The following is a 22564-nucleotide window of genomic DNA, read 5'->3' as shown; positions in this document are numbered from 1 at the left end:
TCAGGCATCTATATCACTACAAACTTCCTATAAAATTTTGCCTGAGATGCCAAAATGCAATTGAATAACATCATGAAAGACATCATGTGTCTGATAGCATGTTTGAATGGTTGCAAAATCTACAAATCACCATTTCAAATGGGAAGTTTTGTGGAGTGACCGAACACTGATCTACAGCTGCGGGTCCTCATATTGTTCCGAGTTTAGTCATATCTAGTGATCCTGATCAATGTGCCACAGATCGCTGAGTGATGATGTCAGCTGAGGGGGGTGTGGGTGGTCTATTCACGGCTCTGTGTGTGTGTGTGTGTGTGTGTGTGTGACAGGAGGGGCGGCCGTGCACTTGTGCAGTCTTTCTTTGGCAGTCTTACTCCTGCCTGGAGCCCAACTCAGACTGGCAGCAGCAAACAGACACTGATCATTTCTTAGAAACTTCTAGTGTCTTTTGTTCATGATCAGCAGTTTATCCAGGACTGTGGTGTTTATCAGAGCCACTGTACTTTGTCATGTCTCTGTGGCGCACACAGCAGAGGTGCACGGCTGTACTCTGCTGCCTCCTGTTCGCTCTCTGCTCCTGGATCTCAGCGTTTAACCTGGACACAACAACAATCCTCATCAAGGAGGGTGAGGAGGGAAGTTTATTCGGCTTCTCTTTGGCTTTACACCAGCAGCTCACACCTGAACCTCACAGCTGGTGAGTCTATCAACTGGATTATTGTTTTGGCTCGTGTCGAGGGCAAAAGAGCTCATTGCAGAGAATGATTGTGACCTGAAACATGATCTTATGTAGCAGCACTGTTCATTGGTGTCAATACTTAGATAACACTAGGAATCGTATTTTTCTCTCGGAGATTTAGGGTGTTGTGATAAGTCAGTTTGTTAATGTCATACTGAATCCCTTTGTGAACAGAGACAGGTCTGTTCATGCTCAGAATGATGTTCAGTCAGTGACACAGCAGATATTGTCGTGCACAGAGACTGTTAAAGCTGGCCACTTGCATTCTGTCAGACATACAATGAGTGTGTGAGATGAGTTACAGAGAGGAGCATTACGCTGTGCTGAGCTCACTGCTTATTATCAGCTGTTATTAGTGGCTTATTGCTCATATAAGGGTGATAATGCAAGGAATCCTCTAGCACTAAGCATTATTTATTTGAGGATTTGATTCCACAAATCATGTGTTCTTGAGGAGTGGTTTGTTGCTTTACTAAGTGATCAGTTGAACCGTTTTACCTGCTAGACCAGAAATGAGGTGAAAAAGACAGCAAGACTAGAATCTACTAGAGACGTGTACATCGTAATCATTGTTTTAACTAATTGTGCTTTATAATGTGTGTTCACTTCCTTTAAAGAACCTTGGTAAAATTAATACATACATATTAATGTATTATATATAAAACAAGTATTCTGTGCGTTGCATGCAGAGGTGTAAAAAGTACTCAAAATTTTTACTCAAGTGAAAGTACAAGTATCTGGCCAAAAACATACTTGAGTAAAAGTAAAAAAGTACAACTTTAAATTGTACTCAAGTATTAAAAAAGTAGAAGTACTTTCTTTTCTAACAGACATTCAGAAGTTTGGTTAAAGGGAGAAAACGAAACAAAATGCAATGGTACAGGTCAAACACGTATATCTAGTGCAACAACAACAATTAAAATGCAGCACAGCGGAACACCGGAGAAAAAAAATACAGGGAAAGGGATTAAAAAAAAAATTCCATCCTTTCCACCCTCATGCCATCCCATGTGATTATTTATTTATTAATTATTTATTTTTATTAATTTAAATTATAATTTTTTTTCTCAGCAAATATTGATAAATAATTATGTGTTACTAATTAGATTAATTAATGAGCAAATCATGTAATTATTAAGATTAAAAACAACAACAACAAAAAAAAAACATTGACAGTCCTGATTCCTACTCAATGTGTCATATAATGACATATTATAAATACAACTTATCCACTACCTGGTGAGAACATCACTAAACATGAATTACAATTAATTTAACAAACAATGCTTATTTAAACACTTTTGGAGATTTTTAATTAATTAAGAAAATATTTCCACAAAAATATTAATGGTATTTAAATTCTCATCACTGATTTTATTTGCACTCAATCTTGTGCATTCAGCTAATATATTACACAGCTAATGGCTCTATCAAAACAGAACAAATAACGAATAAACATTTTTTGGGAAAATGCAACTTTGCTACCTCAATATGCTTCCTCGGATTTGATGGTGAATTTTTGAAGCCAGACATTTACCTGATGAAAGTCATAAATGAAGTAGAAATATGTGTGCTTGATGCATGAAACAATGATCATTGGTTCTCACATCAGGCACGCACGCTTGAGCTATGCTACCATATTTAATGTGCATAAGATAAAATAAAAATGTAATGTACTTTTCAAGATGAAATAAAATTGTAAGGAGTAAAAAGTACTGTTTTTTCTTCAGAAATGTAATCAAGTAAAAGTACAATGCGCGTGTAGTCAGTTTAAATTGTACTTGAATAAAGTACAAATCTTCCAAAATAATACTTAAGTAAAGTAATCAAGTAAAATTACTCAGTTACTTAAGTATTTTACACCTCTGGTTGCATGATATCAGCAGTTACATCATGTTTTACACCTTAGAACCAATGCAACTTAATTCATGATCATCCTGTCAGAGAAAACACCAGCTACACTATAAACTAAAGTGCTAGTGTGACCCACCAATGAACATACATGAATGTGCATTGATTTGAATGGAAAGTAGCAAAGCATTTTTCCACAGCTTGAATGAGGATGGTTGACTAGTGAACCAATGATCAACTAGTCACTTAATGAGGGCGACGAGTGGTGCTGACAGTAACCGTTATACAGTGTGTCTCTAAATTAACTACTATAGCCATCAATGCAGCACTTTTGTAAGAAATCCATCTTTGATTTACACTGTTGTGCCTTTAAGATGTCAAAGTTAGAATTGTTTTGAAAATGTGTTTTCAGACACCTGTGATCTGATCTGTCCAGCAGGAGCACATCCAGTGTGTCGCGTCTGATCACATATGATGTAAGGTGACCAGACATGCCACTTCCCGGGGACACGCAAACAACGAACAGCTGGTTATTTTGGGCAATTTAGAAATCCTGTACAGAACGTGTCCTCGGGAAGTGGTACATCTGGTCACCTTACTGTATAATCAGACTGGTTTAGGGACCACCATACTAAGGTGACAGACGTGCCACTTCCCAGGGACACATTACTTTCACATTTATTCATTTAGCAAAACTTTTTATCCAAAGCGACTTTTTGAGGAATACAATAAGCTATTCATCATAAAGAGGCAAATAAACTTGGGAAGTGCTTGCAATACAAAGTTTCAGGCATTGTTCGGATTAGTACAAGCTAGACAAGGAGAGATTAAGGAAAGAGAAAGCAAAAAAAAATATATTTTTTTAGGATGAAATCAAATGGTGACGAAAGAGATGAGTTTTCAGGTGGCGCTTGAAAATGGTCAGGGATTAGGATAGGGGATTCCTTTCCGGATAGGGGTGGGAAGTTCATTACACCAGCCAGGAACAGTGAACGAAAAAGTTCTGGAAAGTGATTTTGTGCCTCCCTGTGATGGTACCACGAGGCGTCGCTCACTCGTAGATCTCAGACTTCTGGAGGGAATGTAGATTCGTAATAGTGAGTGGAAATAGGCGGGTGCTGAGCCCACTAGCGTAGCCAGAAATTTTTAAGTGGGTGGGCCTACATAAAACTGGGTGGGCCAGGTGTGTATATGAAAACTGCATGTCAAATTGCCAACAAAAAATAGAGCACCAAGGTTCATTACACAGTACTTCTAAAGCATGCATTAACATTAGTAATTTGTTATATTAATGTTCATTTCAAAATTTACTAATAGGACATTATTAAAATTAAAAGTTGTACATGTTAACATTTGCCTGAGCTGGTTGACAAAGATGAATAAACATGATAACAAACGTATTGCTAATGTTAGTTAATGCATTAACTAACGTTAACTAAAGGAAGTTTATTAAAAAGCATTACCTCAGTGTGAAACAACGGGGCTTCGCTGATGATTTCATAATCAAATGTCTCTGTCAGTTCACACGCATCGAGGACCGCAGAAATGTGCGCAGCTGCAAATTATGCAGTTTGTTGTGGCGACCAGGATCTAGCACAATGTTTATGTGTTTCTTTCCACAAACAGCACATCTGTTTCATCTGTACCTATGCAAATATGATGTTTCAAACACACTTGGTTCAGAAGTTTCCGATCGATAAATCCAGCACCCTCAGGTGGTCTGTCGGGTTTCATCTGTAGACGGTCCGGATTTATTGCTAAGACTTTGCCATTTTAAAAGAATTGATCTGATTTATGTTTGCTTCACTAGGCTATTTTCAAATTTAACTTCACAAACGCACACATTTTACTATTATATCCGTAAGTTGTAAACATAGGTCGTAAACATAACATTGTGGGTGGGACTAACAGAAACAGACGAATCATTATTTTGACAAGCATATGATGCACCTATAGGAAGAGGGAAAACGACTTGTAATTGACCATGAAAACAAGCGTTTAATATTGTTAATAAATAAAGTTACAGTGAAATAAGATGTTTATTAATATCGTTTAATAAATTACATCCATTTGGAAAATTACGAACTTCTTATTGGGTGGGCCACAGATGAAAGTGGGTGGGCCCAGACCCACCCATAGCTACGCGACTGGCTGAGCCTGTGGCTGTTTTATATGCAAGCATCAATGTCTTGAACTTGATGCGAGCTAAAGAGAGGTGTGACATGCACTGTAAAAAGTGATAAGTTGACTTAACTTAAAAAAATTGAGGAAACCCGTTGCCTTAAAATGATTAAGTAAATAATAACTTTTATTAACTTGACAATTCACTTAACTTATTTTTTTAAATTATCATTTACTTAAAAAATTTAAGACAATGGGTTTCCTCAATTTTTTTAAGTTAAGTCAACTTATCACTTTTTACAGTGTGGGCCCATTTGGGGTCGTGCCACTGCATTCTGAATCATTTGTTAAGGCTTGATTGTGCATGATGGAAGTCCAGCCAGAAGAGCCTTGCAGTAGTCCAGCCTAGAAATGACAAGGGCCTGGACAAAAATTGTGCAGCATGCTTCGTTAGGAAGGGGCTGATCTTTCTGATGTTGTGCAATGCAAACCTGCAAGATTGAGCAGTTTTTGCAATGTGGTCTTTGAAAGTCAGCTGGTCATCGAAGATTACACCAAGATTTCTGACTAAACTTGATAGGGTAATTATTGATGAACCTAACTGGATGGTGAAATCATGCTGTAGAGTTGGAGTGGCAGGGAAGACAAGACTCATACTGCACTCATACCGCAGTCTGTCTGTCTCCAGCGTCTAAAAGGAGCTTGTGTGTGTCTATAAGGTATGCGGTTACAAGACACTTTTTTAGCAAGAAGCTGTTCAAATCCGTCACATTAAAAGTTTAATGCCTGACTGGGGGTTGGGTTTAGGCCCAAATCAAACAGAAAGGATTCATTCAAAATCTGACACAGGTTTCAATCAGTGGCTAATCTTTCTGTTCCCATGGTTAACTGACTCCCAAAAGTTACAAGTAATGCTTTACCCTTTAAATGTCCAGTCATGTTTTCATTGCTTTATGAGCCCTTGGCTTATGGGATTTATGAATAATTTTTTGTTTTGTTTTTTTTGTCTTTGGTTTTATCTGTATTGTTCAGGTTGTTTAATTACAATATATTGTTTATTGACCCTTGAGGGGAAGCTTCAGAAGTGCAGCCAGACATAAATCCAATCTCCATGACATACTGACTTCTGGTGCTTTTCTCCCTCTTTATAAACGTTTTGGATTACACAATTGAATGGTTTTAGAGTTGCATGTGATTCGATCCAGGGAATTCCCAAATAGTATATGACTGTTGAACATTGACTACTAAAAAAAAAACATTGTTCGCTGTTTATGTCTCTTTGAGATCATCATTTCTAATGCCTCTGGCATGCCACTGATCCTTCTCTGACACACACACACACACACACACTTGTTTCCATGTTTTATGGGTTCATTCCATGGTTTTTCTACTATCCAAACTGTATTTTCTATCCCCTTACACTAACCCTACACCTAAACCTGCCCCTCACACAAAACTACAGCCATTTTTAGATATTTAATTCTCCTATAAGGACAAGGATTTTGGATACTGCCATTTTTGTGGGTACATTTTTGTGTCTCCATTTCATACCTGAACTACACATACACACTGACACACACAGTGACATCAGATCCTCCTTGTCTCAGTGTACAGGCAGTAAATGCACTTTTGGACACAAATGATTGGCCTTGTATAAGGAAGTCACATGGTGTCATCTGGCCTGCTGTTACTGTGTTTGCACTCTATTTATACTCAAATGAGAGCTGCTGCCTGTTATAGACTAAAAGAGAATTGACCCGACCTCACAGCCTTCTCCAACAAAGGGTAGACACATTTACTGCATATTCTGATGACTATGTATTTATTTAGATTTTTCGGGAATTTTTTTTTTTTTTTTAGAAATACTGTCACTGTCACCCGGCTTCATCTACACATAAACCTTTTACAAAGGTTTTCAGGTTTTTTTCTTGAATACCTTCTCTCTTTTAAAAAATAAACAAACATACAAATAAATACATCAATTCATGGGACAGGTTCTCATACGATGGCTCAAGCTGGAAATCACATATCACATCAATTCCATATACACGCATATATATATATATATATATATATATATATATATATATATATATATACAGCATACGTGGTGGCCAAAATTATTAGAACACTAGTATTAGTCACCAGCTAAAAATGGTTTTAAGTCAGTTATTTCTATCTTTTGCTGTAGTGTGTCACTAGGAAATGTCAGTTTACATTTCCAAACATTCATTTTGCCATTAATTGTAATAATCCAGTAAGATTTTTGTTTGCACAAGGAGTCTGTCAACTGGTAGGGCTCCACACAGAGGTCTGATCTCATCATCATCCAGTCTGTCTGGAATGACATTAATAAACAGAACAAACTGAGACAAAATCCATAAAAGCTGTGGCAATGTGGCAAGATGCTTCAAGAAACTTGTTAAAAACCTGTTAAAATTCCACCTGACTGAATCTGGGTAGAGAGTATATGCCTATACTCTTCAGAATTATTCTGGTTGCTTCTGTCCTCTGTCACATCATCAATAAACACCAGCAAACCAGTGCCAATGGAAGCCATGCATGCTCATGACATCACACTGCTCCACCATGTTTCACAGATGATGTTGTATGCTTTGGATCATGAGCTGTTCCAAGCCTTCTCCATACTTTTTTCTTCTCGTCATTCTGGTACAGGTTGATATTAATTTCAGCCATCCAAATAATGCTTTTCCAGAAGTCTGGCTTTTTTAGATGTTTTTTGCACCTTGTTGTGAACCCTCTGTATTTGCTCTCGTGAAGTCTTCTCTTGATTGTAGACTTTGACAGTGACATTCCTACCTCCTGGAGAGTGTTCTTCACTTGGCTGGATGTTGTGAAAGGGTTTTTCTTTACCGTGGAGAGGATTCTCCGATCATGCACTACTGTTGTCCTCTGTGGACGTCATTTGACCGCATGATGTGGGTTCACAGAAACAGCTTCCAAATGCAAATGGAACACTTAGAATCAACTCCAAACCTTTACTTGTTAAACTGATGTAGAAATAATGAAAGAATAGCTCAACACCTGTCCATGAAACAGCTTTTGAGTCAATTGTCCATTTACTTATGGTCCCTTGAAAAAGGGAGGAGGTACATTAAAGAGTTTTTATGATAATACCCTCAAATTAAAGCTCAGAGTGTGCACTTTAAGCCCATATTCATTATATAACTGTAACTTGAATATGTTTTGGCCAGCAGCTAAAGTAATAAAAATTGTGCCTGTGTCCAAATATATATGGACCTAACTATATATATATATATATATATATATATATATATATATGGGTGTAATTTACCATCTATACTGATCACAGCCTTTACTAAAGGAATGCAAAAATGTGGAGCAGTAAATGTACAGCTGAAAGAAATATTGAAATAGAGCAGGAGGGGAGGATCGGCTCATTGTCCTCCATTTAGATGCCTTTCACATAGAGTCTTTTTCATGCTAATGAGTTCCCAGAGTTTTTGGAGCACTTGTACCACATCCAGGCGTCACAACACAACACAGAGGGCAAGACATGATCTCTCACATTCTGTCTTCAAAGATCTTCAGCTTTTTTTCCCACTCCATAGTACAAAGCTTGTTAAAAACAGGCAGGGGCTCAAAAAAGGGTATGCAATATATGCAACGCCTGGACATTTGTGGTTCTTGCAAAAGCCTTTTATCGTGACACAGTGCCATGAACCCTACAAACCCTGGTAAATCTAATTTTTTTCTCTCTCTCTAGAGCAATCAATTTAACAGTCTAACATTTAAGAAAAAATCACCTGGTGAGCTTATGACATTGAAACTGTCTTCAGTGTACAAAGTCAGATCACCAGTGATACAAACATGCTAAAAGGCAACGTGACCATTTCAGTTTTAGTTCCTGTAATACTGAATGATTTACTTCATTCACATTTCATATTCCAGAATTTCATAAATATCCACTGATCTTTGTAATACACACTAGTTATGTGTGTAACAAAAAAAAAAAAAAAAATGCATTGGTGAGTTTTTAAAGTTATATTTTAATCACAATGTTAAAGTTCAAAAGCAACAAAGGCTGTACAAATGGCTGGTGGCGTGGAGTGCAAATGCTTCAGCAAATTGGTATATTTATTCCTATGGCAGTTCCAAAAGTAGAGAAGTATACATGTCTTAACATAATTATTTTAATTAAAACTAAAGCATGTCATTTATTGTAAAGAATGATGTACTCCCTTACTGTTATGGGGCAAACGACACGTGAGGCGTGCGGATCCATGTGCAAGGTTTTATTCAAGGATATGGTCATAAATACAGGCAGGGCCGAACAATGGCAAACAGGTATATCACAGGCAAGGCAAAGAGTCATCTAAAACGGGCATGGGTCAGTCGACAGCGAACAGTATCCAAAGGGGCTTGACAAGAGAGGTAATCCGAGAAACGTAAGCAAAAGTCCAGGCAGGGGAAAACACAAGGCAAGGCAAGGCAAGGCAAGGCAAGGCAAGGCAAGGCAAGGCAAGGCAAGACTAGACTAGACTAGACTAGACTAGACTAGACTAGACTAGGAAAACTAACAGGCTCTGTAGGACAGCTGAAGCTAGAACAGCGATAAACGCATACAATACTCGGCAGAGGGCAAGAGGAAGTCCATGGCTTATGTAGGGTGTGTGATCAGTGCAATCAGCTGTGTGTGCAATCAGTGTAATCAGCTGTTTATGTGTCATCAGTACAATGGATGATGGGAAATGCAGTCCAGTGTGATTTATGGTGTGAGAGTCAATGTGGTGAGCGAGTGACCTCTGGTGGTGAGTGAACGGAAGTTCGGAAGTGTCGCACGACGAAGTGGAAGTTCTGGAGCGCCAGGAACCAGCGGGTGACCCTAGCGTTGGTATCCTTGGCCCGGGCCATCCACTGCAGGGGGGCATGGTCGGTGAATAGCGTGAACTTCCTGCCAAGGAGATAGTACCTGAGCTCCACGACTGCCCACTTGACAGCCAACGCCTCCTTCTCGACGGCGGCGTAGCGTTGTTCCGTTGGGGTCAGCTTTCGGCTGATGTATATCACCGGGTGTTCCTCACCGTCCTGCACCTGGGAGAGGACGGCTCCCAACCCGGTGTTGGAGGCGTCCGTTTGAACTTCAGAGAGTGCTGACATTATTTAATTTCCATTCTTGTGATCTTTAAACAGAGTTTTTGTTATCACAGTCATTGCTCTCTTGACAATGTCACCATCTGATAATGATTTTTTAGTTTGTTTCTAAAAAAAATATGAGCAACTCTAAATGAAGCTTTGGTTGCAGTCTGTGACTTTTTAGCAGGTCTGGTATAAAATGATTGTTGTCTGCTTAATGGTGCTTTCAACTAACTTTTCTTTTCTCAGTGATGTACCTGGTGCATAAAGGTCTTGTGGGTTGTGGTAAAATTGCTACTGCTATACTAGCTCCTCAGATTAGGCATACAGTTTTATCTTTTATCTAAGTTGTTTACTTTTTCCCACCACTGCCTCACAGAATAGCCTATGTAACGTATGTTTATGTTTATACATTGATATATGCAAACTTCTAAATATAGAAAATTATTAAATTATTGTATTTAATGTTTTAATATTATATGAAATGTTACCAAAGTTATTTTTTCCCACCTTATGCATTTATCCTGAAAAAATAAAATAAAGTAAAATATGAAGCCACTTATATAATGTGCTTGACCAGGTATTGGATGTGCATGGAGGAGACCACACCATGTTGGAGACCACTGATGTAATGAATTATAAAAATGATGCAGTTATGATCTTGTTTTCTTGAAACTGCTAACTGTTAGTGACATAGGAACAACATTTAAAGTGTTAGTCTTCCTCTACAGGATATTGGTTGGGGCACCTCAGGCCCGGGGCATAGGAAGTTTTTGGAGCAGCCGTCCCGGTGCACTGTATCGCTGTCCGGTTACACCGGAGAAGTGTGAACGAGTGGACATCGATGGACACGGTAACACTTATTAAGACCATTTTAGCTTAAATTTTATGTGATGAACTAAATTGTTTGCTCTGCTAAACTGTATCCATTCAAGGAAAAATGTTTCTCGTTTTCTCAAGTGAGTCTTGACCGAGAGAGCAAAGACAACCAGTGGTTGGGTGTCACAGTCAAAAGTCAAGGAATTGGTGGAAAAGTAGTGGTGAGTATGTTTTATACCTGTGACAGGTAGATAAGACAGATCTGATGTGCCATGTATACAGTAAATAACATCATGCACAAAGTTACTACATTCCTGCAGACTTCAGTTCCAATCCTGCTCTGGCACTCATGATAGTTATTTTCATGTCATCCTGAACACCTTGATGAGCTGGCTCAAGTGTTTTTGTTTAAAATCCTAGTAAAGCGGCATACTTCACCTGCCACATCATGAAGTGCTGTCAAAGGCCACCTCAGTATGAAAGATCCTTGGAAGACAGCCTTCTTTTCATGATCTTCTTTTAACATTTTTTAAAAGGATGCATAAAATGCATCCTTTGTGTCCTGGAAATACCCACAATCATCAGCGCTGAGCACGCTCGAGATCAGGTCCAGCCCTGAAGCCCAGCAAACGTAGTGACCCTCATTGCATTCTCCATCACGAGCGCTTTGCACATTCAAAATGCAACCTGATAGAAAATGAACATGGATTTAAGCAAAGATATATTTAAGTACTCCCTCGGTAATGGAAATCAATGCAACTCAAGTACCTTATCCTTCACTGCTTTCTTACAATGTGGACTTTCAGTTCTAAAGTTTCAATTTTAAAATCAAATCAAAGCACAATTATGGAGAATGGGGGGACTAGGTCATTGTGGCATATGCACTACATAATTCTGTTTGTGTTGTGATGTCAGACATGCGCTCACCTCTATGAGCTCAGACAACATGTCAACCAGACTTTTGAGACCCGTGACCCGATCGGACGCTGTTATGTGCTGAGTGAAGATTTGACCGAGAGAGATGATCTGGATGGGGGAGAGTGGAAGTTTTGTGAAGGTCGTTCTCAAGGACATGAGCAGTTTGGATTCTGCCAGCAGGGCCTGTCAGCTAGTTTCACACCTGACAAAAACTACATCCTCTTTGGGGCTCCGGGGACCTACAACTGGAAAGGTATTGAGATGTGCTTTTGATGAGTTGATGTTTTTTCCCTCTAAATCATCCTTTTCTCATCTAAACTCCTCTCAGGGCTGTTATTTATGGCCAGTCCTGTTGAGGATGCTCTGGTCTACAAAACACTGGAACCGTCCAAAAGCTCATTTGAGGACGTCGCTCAGAACAGTTACCTGGGTTTGTAGACAAAAAACATTGACATGTTGATATTTCAATAGTTTATTTTTGTTATGCAAATTCCATTACAGTGGTTTTGGCTACTGATGTTGTGGTACCCTGACAACACTCATATACTATAATCACTGACAAATGGGCAAGATCATATGGAATCTATAAAATCAGGTACAAAATCGTCATGTGCCCTGTTTGTTTTCATTTGTGAATCTGTCCCTTCTCATCACAGGTTTCTCTGTGGATTCAGCCAGAGGTATTATGAATAAGTCTGAGCTGACATTTGTTGCTGGAGCTCCTCGAGCCAATCACACAGGAGCCGTGGTTCTGCTGCGGAAGGACAACGTCTACCGGCTGATGCCTGGCTACATTCTGTGGGGTGAGGAACTGGCCTCCTCCTTTGGTTATTCTGTGGCCGTGGCTGATCTGAACAGTGATGGGTAAGGCACTTTACATGTCCATGTGTAAAGCCATGAATCTGATGTGCTTAATATCTAACAGGATGATTTTACCTACAGTTGGACAGATCTTGTAGTGGGAGCTCCAAATTTCTTTGACCGAAAGGCAGAGATTGGGGGTGCTGTGTATGTGTACCTGAATCCAGCCAGCCACTGGGAAAAGGCACGACCGATCCGGCTCAATGGAACATATGACTCTATGTTTGGGATGAGTGTCAGTAGTGCTGGAGATCTGGACCAGGATGGTTATGAAGGTATGGTAAGGAAGAAATCACACGTACATGCAAGTGTGGTTATACACTTTAGTTCATGGTATCTCAGAAAAACAGATTAGATTGAATTCTGGATTTGGTTCTTTGTAAAAAATAATTAAATGCAATATTGTATTACAGTTACAGTACAGAAGTGAGTACACCCCCGTGTAATATCACAATACTTATAAAGTTATTCTAATACATGTTTTTTCTACTTTGAGCCTACTTGCAAAGTGACATCGGAGCAACCTCATCCTTATCTCTTTGACCTGGATTTTTTCAACTATATCACATCATACAAATGTTACACTCATTATATTATAAAAAAACAAACAAAAAAACCCCACATGTAACAGTTACATCATTGCCCATATAAGTCGTGCAGTCGTGGCCTAATGGATAGAGAGTCAGACTTCGAGTTTTGCGTTTCAGGTCCGGCAGGAATTGTCAGTGGGGGGAGTGAATAACCAGCGCTCTCTCCACCTTCAATACCATGAATGAGTTGAGACCTTTGAGCAAGGCACCGAATCCCCAACTGCTCCCCGGGTGCCGCAGCATTGGCTGCCCACTGCTCTTGTTCTTTAAAATACAATTTAAAAACGGTGATCATTGGATTTCACAACACTTTCTGTGGTGTTATTTTAGGAGGATGGCTATTACCGTTCTGATTAGTGGTGCTCTGGCTCATTCTATACCTCCTGATTCCTGCAGAAACCACTATTTACTTCCTGTATCCTTTTCCTGTCTCACAGTTTCAATTCCTCTGTCAATTCTTCTCCATGTGGAATCATGATGCAGACATGCAGATAGACACAGCTCATAGGTCTATCACTGAGAAAGTTTAGGTGTTCATAGGTTGCTCTACAGTCATGTTTGTGCATTGAAATTCACAGTGTTATCAGTTTTGTTTGCATGATCAATTGATTAGAAAACCTGCGTGTCAGTCATTGAAAGTGTTTTCACTTTCATTGCGCTATTTTCTACTTTGGCACCTGCATATGTGGTTGTCCATAAGAGGAAAATACTCTACTTGCCAAATTAGAAATAATGCAATTACAGAATCGAAAAATTTTTAATAATTTGATATTTTTTATTTGATTGTGATTGTTTTCAGACATTGCTGTTGGAGCCCCATTTGATGGAGATGGGAAAGTTTTTATTTACCGTGGCTCTTCATCAGGCATTGATACCAAACCCTCTCAGGCAAACCTTCTCTCTCTCAGACACAGACACAGACAGACAGACAGACAGACACAGGCAGAGAGAGACAGACAGGTTACTCAGCAAAAGTCTTGGACACGTTAGATACTTCACAAAAACAATTTTATAAGATGGTTATTTATATCTTTTGCTTTAGTGTGTCAGTTGAGAATGTACAGTGATTTTTAGATTTGCATTTGAGTTTGTAATTTGTTATTTTGTTATAACAATTTTCCACTTCCAAATATTCATTTTGCAAATCACACAGGTGTATTTGTAGCAATTACAAACAATACATTGTATGGGTCAAAATTATAGATTTTTCTTTTATGCCAAAAATCATTAGGATATTAAGTAAAGATCATGTTCCATGAAGATAGTTTGTGTGTATATACTGTATATATGTGTGTGTATTTTCATACCATCAATATATCAAAACTTCAATTTAAGTACTTCATTTGGACAACTTTTAAGGCGATTTTCTCAATATTTTGATGTTTTTTCACCCTCAGATTCCAGATTTTAAAATAGTTGTATCTCTTTTTTATTATATATATTAAATAATAATATTTATTATATTTATTAAATCTCAATTTCAAAAAAATTACCCCGATTACTGGTTTTGTGGTCCAGGGTCACATATAAGGCAAGAAAATGACCCTGCAACTAATAAATAAATGTTGTGAATGAGTAAGAAATGCATAGAAATGTTTCTAAATCCACAAATGTTTGCAGCGATACACAAATGCACAGAAAACCATTCACAAATGTACAGGACATGACCCACAAATACGTGCAGTGATCTACAAATGCACAGAACGCAATTCACAAATGAATGCCAGGCAAAGTTGTGTTTGTGATGACATAAGATATTTGTGAATATGTTTTTTATTTGCAAATGCCATTTTATTTATTTGTTAACTTAATTCATGTTTGTGAAATTCTAAGATTAATTTGGGGATTCCACTCTATTTATTTGTTATGTTTATTTCTGTTAATCTTTATACATTTATTTTGTGGGTCATAATCTATTAATTTGGAATAATGCAACAAAAATATCTCCATATCTGTGTGCTATACTGAATGTATTTTTGATTTCTTGGTCACACAAGAAATAAGGGCAACCTAATTGCTGTACTGAAGTAATGACATTCAGCCAGGAGTGCCATCACACCATTTTTAATTTATTTGTCATCACCTCAAGGTTCTGGATGGGCTTAATGCAGGAGTCAAGCGGCTGGGCTATTCCATATCTGGAGGACTAGATGTTGATGGGAATTTTTATCCAGATCTAGCTATTGGCTCTCTCAGCGATCAGGTTGTGCTTTATAGGTGAGATATGAACTTCCTGTATATGTTTTAGCTGCGAATTGAAAGCATGTGTCCCGTAACAAAGATGTCAACTGAATGTTCAAAAATATGCCTTGCAGTTATTATTACACTGAGTTTCAAGATCTTTTGTGACTCTTTGATCGTTTGTCCATTAGGTCACGTCCAGTGGTCCACGTGATCCGAGACATTTCCATTGAGCCTCAGTATATTGATCTGACACAGCACAACTGCCAGGGCCAAGATGGTGTTTGGTCAGAAGTTACTTTTTATTGATTGCACTATATATTTGTTTTCCTTAAGGCTATGCAATTAGATGAATACTGAACAATACCTGTAATTATGTCACTACGTAGGTATTATTTTGTCTTCACATCGTGTCTATGACATCTTGTTTGGAAACTTTATTATGTTTTAACATCACGTGTAATGCCCGTGTTTTCTTTATCTAGTGTGAATGTGAAAGCCTGCTACACGTACACTGCTTATCCAGATTCCTACTCACCACATATCAGTAAGATAAACCACATCTACCATCTACCATCACAACTTACAGCATAAGTGCAGACATACACATCCACTGTCTGTAGAGTTTGAATGTTTGTGTTGCTCTCCCACATCAGCACTTGGTGTACATTTTGAGGCAGATGTAGAGCGCAGGAAGTTGGGTCTTCCTCACAGAGTTCATTTCCTGGACCGCAGTTTATCAGAGCTGGAGTACGTTCATTCGGTGGAAGTGGAGCTACGTGGACAAAAACATCCTGACTGCCAAACAGTGACTTTTGTTGTACAGGTAGAACATTCATTCATTCATTCATTCATTCATTCAATGATGTCAGATCACAAGTGGTCACAGGAGATGCATTTGAGATGTATGTTAATATTAGGTGAAATGAGAAGGAACTCTTTTGTTTTCATTTCACTAGGAAAACATTCAGGACAAGCTGCGGCCCGTCTCTCTAGCTATCACACACACTATACGGAGAAGCAGACATCACCACCACATGGGACATAAACACCATAACCAGCTTAGCCCTGTACTGAGCCTCAGTCCCTCAAACACACTCTACTCTGAGGTAAAACACATGTACTTTCTGTGCTCTACTTTTTGAATTTGGTTGTGATTGGTCAACCGCTGCATTCTGTGTTCGGATGTTTGTGTATAATGACTCTATACTGTACATTTGTCTCATGAAAGACATGTCCTTCATAGCTTTGTTAGTTTAATCTCTCTCGTAGCACCCTGTGTTGGGTTGCACAATTAACTGGAAAAATAATCAAGATTATGATTATGGCTGTTGTGACAAATTATGAAAAGTGGTGGAGCTTTATATTTAGATCTAGTGCCTTTGGATGAAAGGTTTCTACTTGTACACAGTCTCAGTGAGACAGTTTCTAACAATGTATTCCACACATGTCATGTTTTACTTCTGCTCTTACATGTTCACTGGTGTTCAACACGCACACTTAGTATTAATATTAGTATTCCCATTATATTTGTGTGGACATCAGTGAGCTCAATCTGATGTGCTGCAAGCAACAGTCATTACGGGTGTTGTGGTATTGTTATACTGTATCCTGGTAAAGGCTACATGAAGTGGTCCACACAAAGTATTTTATAGTATCCAATAATTTTATAATCTACATTAATGATTGTGATTCCAGTTACCATTGTTGCAATAGTCATGTGATCTTTACATAGTAAAAGTATTTTCACTCAATGTTGCATTGCATATTGCAATATTACCCTCAAAAATTATATTGCATGCCGTGTATTAATTTGGTAAGTAGTCAGATATCCACTTCATTTTTAGTTTGTAAAAAGGACTAGCTGTCTGTACATTATCTCTTATGTAACATTCACGGAATGGTAATTCCAGTATCACAATGAATGTGCAATGCTTAGTGCAAGCTTTCTGTCTACTTCTCAGGTCAATTTTGTCAGAGAAGGGTGTGGTGAGGATAAAATATGCCAGAGCAACCTTCAACTCTCCTATCAGTTTGGCACAAAAGCACCCATTTCAAATGCCTTTATTCCTCTACCACGGTAAGTGCTTATACACATATGTTCTGTCTCAGTCACTGCATGCTTAGAGTGTGAGCAGAGCACAAATGCAGACAGTGCTGACATGATTTGCTTCATGGGCATTCAGAGTCTTAATCTGACTCTGACATCTCACATATTTCCATACAAGGGTTTAGTATTAATAACTCTACTCATCAGTCAGGAGGCCTTCATTATTTTAATTACTCCCACATGCTTTGCGTTTAGAGATGAGTCTGATGTGCCGGTGTTTTCTCTGTCGGATCAGAGGTCAGTAGTGCTGGAGGTCACGGTGACTAACATGCCATCTGACCTGGAAAACCCACAGGAAGATGGAGATGATGCCCATGCCACCCAGCTACTGGTGTCTCTGCCCAAAACGTTCTCGTACTCTGGACTCATGGGGCAGCAGGTCTATTTGTGTCTCAGTGACAGTCAACAGTCTTTCTTTTCTCAATCATATTTCTCATTGTTTCCTAATCCTGACTGCGTTGTGTGCTCTTGTCTTGAAGGTATTGTGTGAAGTTAATCAGAACGGCTCTCAGGCGCTGTGTGAACTGGGCAATCCGCTGAAAAGAGAAGCGACGGTATAGTAACGGTCTCACACTTACACTATTCTGACCTTCAAGAAACTGAGTCTGACAATTAATTCTTTATGTCAGGTCAAATTTTATCTTGTTCTGAGCACTTCTGGGATCACTATAGAAACAACGTCACTGTCCGTTCATCTTGCACTGTCTACGTGAGTTCAGCCTTTTCAGTTCTGTTTTCTGCCTGATATTTGAAAATGTTTATTTTGTGAGCAAAACAAAAACACACAAATTATGTGAGATGAATATGTGTAAATCACACACAGGATAAGTGAGCAGCCTGCTTTGGCCCCTGTCACGGCGTATGCGCGAGTGGTGATCGAGCTTCCTCTTGTGCTTAGCGGGTAGCTGTTCACTTCCTTCTCTGATTTTTGATGTTTACACATGGTTTCTGAAATAACAGCTTATTTCCTCATGACTGCTACTCTCACTTCAGTTTATTTCAAAATTGTCTGTAAACAGATCTATTAATTAATTTTGAATATCTCATTAAATGTTCTTTAAATGTGTTGACTGCGGTTTATAAGTTGTCTTGGTCTCCTGCAGACTGGCTCGCCCCCATCACCTGTTCTTCAGTGGAGCAGTGAGGGGAGAGAGCGCTATGACATCACTGCAGGACATTGGCAGCACAGTGGACTACGAATTCATTGTAAGTTCATGTATGCATAAGAATATTTTATTGTTCAGAAGATCCTGCATCATATCTCAAGTGATAGCTCTTCAGATTGTTTTTCTTTGTTAAATTCCTTGTTAAATTCCACATTCTTGTCTTTAAGTTTCTGTGCAAAGCTAGCATATGTTCATGTTAAGAATGAGTAACAAATAGTGTCATTTAGGTTATACTAGTCAGTAATAAATAAAAACAATTAAACTCATTATAAGCAATAAACAAAGGGTGGCACCAGTATTTATATGTGCATTCAGTATCTGAATGTTTCCAGACAAGAGCAGTGAGTGATTTCCCTTTTTCATCATTATTGATGTTTGCTTATTATTGATGACACCATTCACACAAATGCATATATCTGTTTGGTAACACTTTAGAACACTGTTCCATCATTAATGAATAACTAGACAAGAACACATAAGTAATGCAATATAAGCACTCTAGTAACTACTAGTGTCTAAAAAGAAACTCTGATTAATGAATTAGTAAGTAATAATGCTTAGTCAAAAGTGGTAGTTCACTATTAGCTAATCAGTAACAATTATTTTTTTCATACCTCCCCAAGAACTACTAAGAACTACTGTATACAGGTTCATAATTAATATAAGGTGTAATTAATTCTAAAGTGAAGGTCGTGGTCAAGTATTACTAAATTCTTCAGTCTTGGCCTAATGGATAGAGAGTCGGACTTGAAACCTGAAGGTCATGGGTTCGAGTCTCAGGCCTGGCAGGGATTGTAGGTGGGGGGAGTGAATAACCTCAATACCATGTCATCACTGAGGTGAGACCTTGAGCAAGGTCCCAAACCCCCAACTGTTCCCCGAGCACCGCAGCATTGGCTGCCCACTGCTCCGGTTGTGTGTGCACATGGATGGGTTAAATGCAGAGCACAAATTCCGAATATGGGTCACCATACTTGGCCACACGTCATTGTTTTTTTTTGTTTTTTTTCAGAAGAATTACTAATTATTTGGATCAGTATTCTAAAGTGAAGATTGTGATAACTCCCCAGTAATTACTGAAATCATTGTAAAATTTTGAGGTTTTTGTAAGGTTCTGGTTAGTAATTCATTTTGCTAGATTTGGTAACACTTAAATCATTACTAGTGGGTTACTGTGATCTTCATTTTAGAATACTGATCCAAACAATTAGTAATTTCTTCAGAAGGATACTATCCAAAACCTTACATATATCTCAAAAGCTTACAGTGACTTCAGGCAATATTAGGGAGTTGTCATGCTTTTCACTTTAGAATACTGATCCAAATAATAAGTAGTTCCTTTAGAAGGATTCGGTAATATTTGAGTCATTACTAATGGGTTACCATGATCTTCACTTTAGAATTAATTATACATTATGCATAATTCACATTAGTTATGAACCTGTATACAGTAGTTCTTAGTAGTTCTAAAGGGTATATGAAACAATAGTAGTTATTGACTAGCTAGTAGTGAACTACCAGTTTCAGCTGAGCACTATTACTTACTAAATCGGTAATCAGAGTTTCTTGTTAGTTAATAGTAGTTACTAGAATGTTAATAGTGCATTAGTAATTTGTTCCTGTGTAGTTATTCATTAATGATGGAACAGTATTATGAAGTGTTACCATCTGTTTTGACATACTTTATCAGATATTTTGTCCTGCCTATTTACAATTCCATCACTGACTGTTTACACAGAGAGAACACACACACACAAAACGTGTGATCATTTGAAAGTAGACAACTGTCAGTAAGTGAGTTTTGTGTGTTGAATTTATATTGTATTCCATATGGCATAAATTATAGTTTTGTAGAGCATTATGAAGGACGAAAAAAAGAGGAGCCAATTAGTGATGTCCAGTTAGTAAACAAACCATTCTTTTCAACCAGTTCTTTTTAGTGAACTGAATGAACCAGTTCACCAAATTTGACTGAAAAGTCTGAAACAGTTTGCGTCTCCAGTCAACACTGAAGTGATCAATCAAAACTAATAATCAGTCATTCTGACATGAAATATGCCAATATCGTGAAGCTCATAATCCTAATTTGTCGTTTTTTTAACAACTCTTTTTAGCAGTACTCCAGTTTCTCCAGCAACATGTCCTACATGCTGAGAACTGTCTGCCGAGTTTCATAAAGAAGGTGAAATGAAAGAAAGAAAGGCTCTGATGTCTCTTGCTGAACAGGGCAAAGTGCTGTCCTGATGGTTAATGGTAAACGAACTTGGCTTGCTGTCCTTAATGGAGGCACGAACCCGATGCTCAGCTTGAGCACTGAGTTCAACCCCCCAAAAAGTGCTTACATGGGACAGCAAGCTAAGCAATCAACTGTGAGTAGTTTTTGTGATACAAGTAGATAAAACTTTAATGGATTCAATCCCTCTCCCCCCAAGAATGTGTAGAATACATTTCACTGTTGCGGCATTGGGGCAATATAAGGGCTCCTGTAGGAGAGGGGTGAAAAAACACTGCAGTTTACAGTGATATAAAGTAAAATTTTAATTGGAGGAAAAATCACAGCTCTTGCAAAATTGGAAGAAAATATATATGAAGATTAGTCAGGGCGATGCGATAGTGCTGCGCAAAATCACTGTTGTGGTAGTGAGAAATGGAAGTTAGCATGACATCTGCTGCAATAGAGGACGGACAAGTGGGAAATAGAGTTTAGTATGATTTCTTCTCTGAGACCGGTGGGAGAAATCACTGCTGCGGCAGTGAGAAATAGTTTAGAATGATATCTGCAGCAGTGATTTCGGGTTGAGTCAAGTGCCCCCTATGTTTTTATAGAGCTTTAAATGATAGAAATTGCCTGAAGTTACTGTGCAGTATTGACAGTAAAGTAACATAATTAATGATGCCAACTTGTCAAGAAGGAGATCAATTCAAATTTTGCTATAAGTCGGCTGTAGCAAAACAATAATGACTATTCAGTTCAGTTCTGATCAGTAATGATTCAATTGCATGCAATGACTGTGCAGAATTCGATCAAGTTTAGTTTAGCTATGGGCAGCTATACTGAAGACAGTAATATTAAGTAATGGCAAATTCTTTTCGGAGGAAAAGATTGCTGCTGTAATTATTGATGGGTTAGAAATCACTGCTGAGGCAGGAAAATGATGGAAATTTTTGAAGGGGGAATTCACTTCTGCGGCAGTGAAGTAATAAGTAATTTGTTGGGGAAAATCACTGCAGTGTCCGTAAGAAATAACAGGGCTGATTTGAGAATGGTGGAAAATGTCGCTGGTGCGGCAGAGACATATTGAAGATTTGCTAGGTGACAGACTTAATGAGAGGGAGGAGGGGATCCAAGACGTACAGTTGCCTGAGAGAAATCCCACACTGGGTCGAAGGCTCACAGCACTATGAGTGGCGTGGTGGGAATCTAGGGCTGTTGCAGTGAAAGAATTTCCCTTGCTGTAATTTTGAGTGGCTGAATATGCAATATTATCGGAATATATATTCTGTGTGTGAGTGATGAAACAAGGGACCGATGAGAACAATGAAACCCAGACTAAATAGCGTTGAAACAGAAAATTAACAGAAGAGAATGGCGAAATAACGGTCTACATAACATGAACCTGAAAATAAGATTGTTGGGCTATTGTTAGCATATGTATAACAGTTAGTTCTGACCCTTGAATCTGACTGGACAAGAGACTTTCTGCTGATATTTCACCTGTGCGTTCTAGACGGGCTGTCAGTCAGTGCAGTGACATTGTAGTGTCAGATTCACTTTATTTGAGCACGGCAAGCTATTTTCATGAATATAATACTCTGCCTTAAGGACAGATGCAGGTAATCACCCTCGCTCTGTCAATCTCTCTCTCTTCATCCCCCTGACCGCCTATATGACCACATACAGCCTACGTGCCCACCTGCAATCTAAGTAACACCCTGGGCCCCGCCCACCGACCACGAACAGCCTATTCGTACCTCTGACCTCCTATGTGACCACGAACAGCCTATTTTTTTTTTAGATATAATGGGACAGATTGTACGTGGGACATCCAGATCTCAGCTTCTAGAAGATATATCAAGCTGAAACCTGCGTTCC

The 22564-nt window shown here is 38.6% G+C and overlaps 1 protein-coding gene across 2 annotated transcripts in view; it reads left to right on the top strand.

The window, feature by feature from the left end:
• The first annotated feature begins 336 nt into the window (after positions 1 to 336).
• The window catches only part of itga7 (integrin, alpha 7), a 34358-nt gene continuing 12130 nt past the window's right edge, over positions 337 to 22564 (top strand). Inside the window, exons 1-19 of one of the 2 annotated variants that reach the window (XM_058791135.1) lie at positions 337 to 694; positions 10558 to 10679; positions 10787 to 10866; positions 11561 to 11816; positions 11892 to 11993; positions 12220 to 12427; positions 12506 to 12699; positions 13814 to 13902; positions 15104 to 15231; positions 15387 to 15482; positions 15681 to 15742; positions 15852 to 16021; positions 16155 to 16304; positions 17160 to 17275; positions 17501 to 17684; positions 17785 to 17859; positions 17935 to 18014; positions 18129 to 18206; positions 18409 to 18511. In XM_058791135.1, coding sequence (XP_058647118.1) covers positions 507 to 694; positions 10558 to 10679; positions 10787 to 10866; positions 11561 to 11816; positions 11892 to 11993; positions 12220 to 12427; positions 12506 to 12699; positions 13814 to 13902; positions 15104 to 15231; positions 15387 to 15482; positions 15681 to 15742; positions 15852 to 16021; positions 16155 to 16304; positions 17160 to 17275; positions 17501 to 17684; positions 17785 to 17859; positions 17935 to 18014; positions 18129 to 18206; positions 18409 to 18511 — 2481 coding nt within the window. In that variant the 5' untranslated portion in view covers positions 337 to 506. Of the gene's footprint in view, positions 695 to 10557; positions 10680 to 10786; positions 10867 to 11560; positions 11817 to 11891; positions 11994 to 12219; positions 12428 to 12505; positions 12700 to 13813; positions 13975 to 15103; positions 15232 to 15386; positions 15483 to 15680; positions 15743 to 15851; positions 16022 to 16154; positions 16305 to 17159; positions 17276 to 17500; positions 17685 to 17784; positions 17860 to 17934; positions 18015 to 18128; positions 18207 to 18408; positions 18512 to 22564 lie in introns of both variants that reach the window. The other variant, XM_058791134.1, reaches the window with a different exon arrangement.

Source organism: Onychostoma macrolepis, chromosome 11 (genome assembly GCF_012432095.1).
Source record: "Onychostoma macrolepis isolate SWU-2019 chromosome 11, ASM1243209v1, whole genome shotgun sequence".
Classification (NCBI taxonomy): Eukaryota; Metazoa; Chordata; class Actinopteri; order Cypriniformes; family Cyprinidae; genus Onychostoma; species Onychostoma macrolepis.
This window is presented reverse-complemented; position numbering and strand designations above follow the sequence as displayed.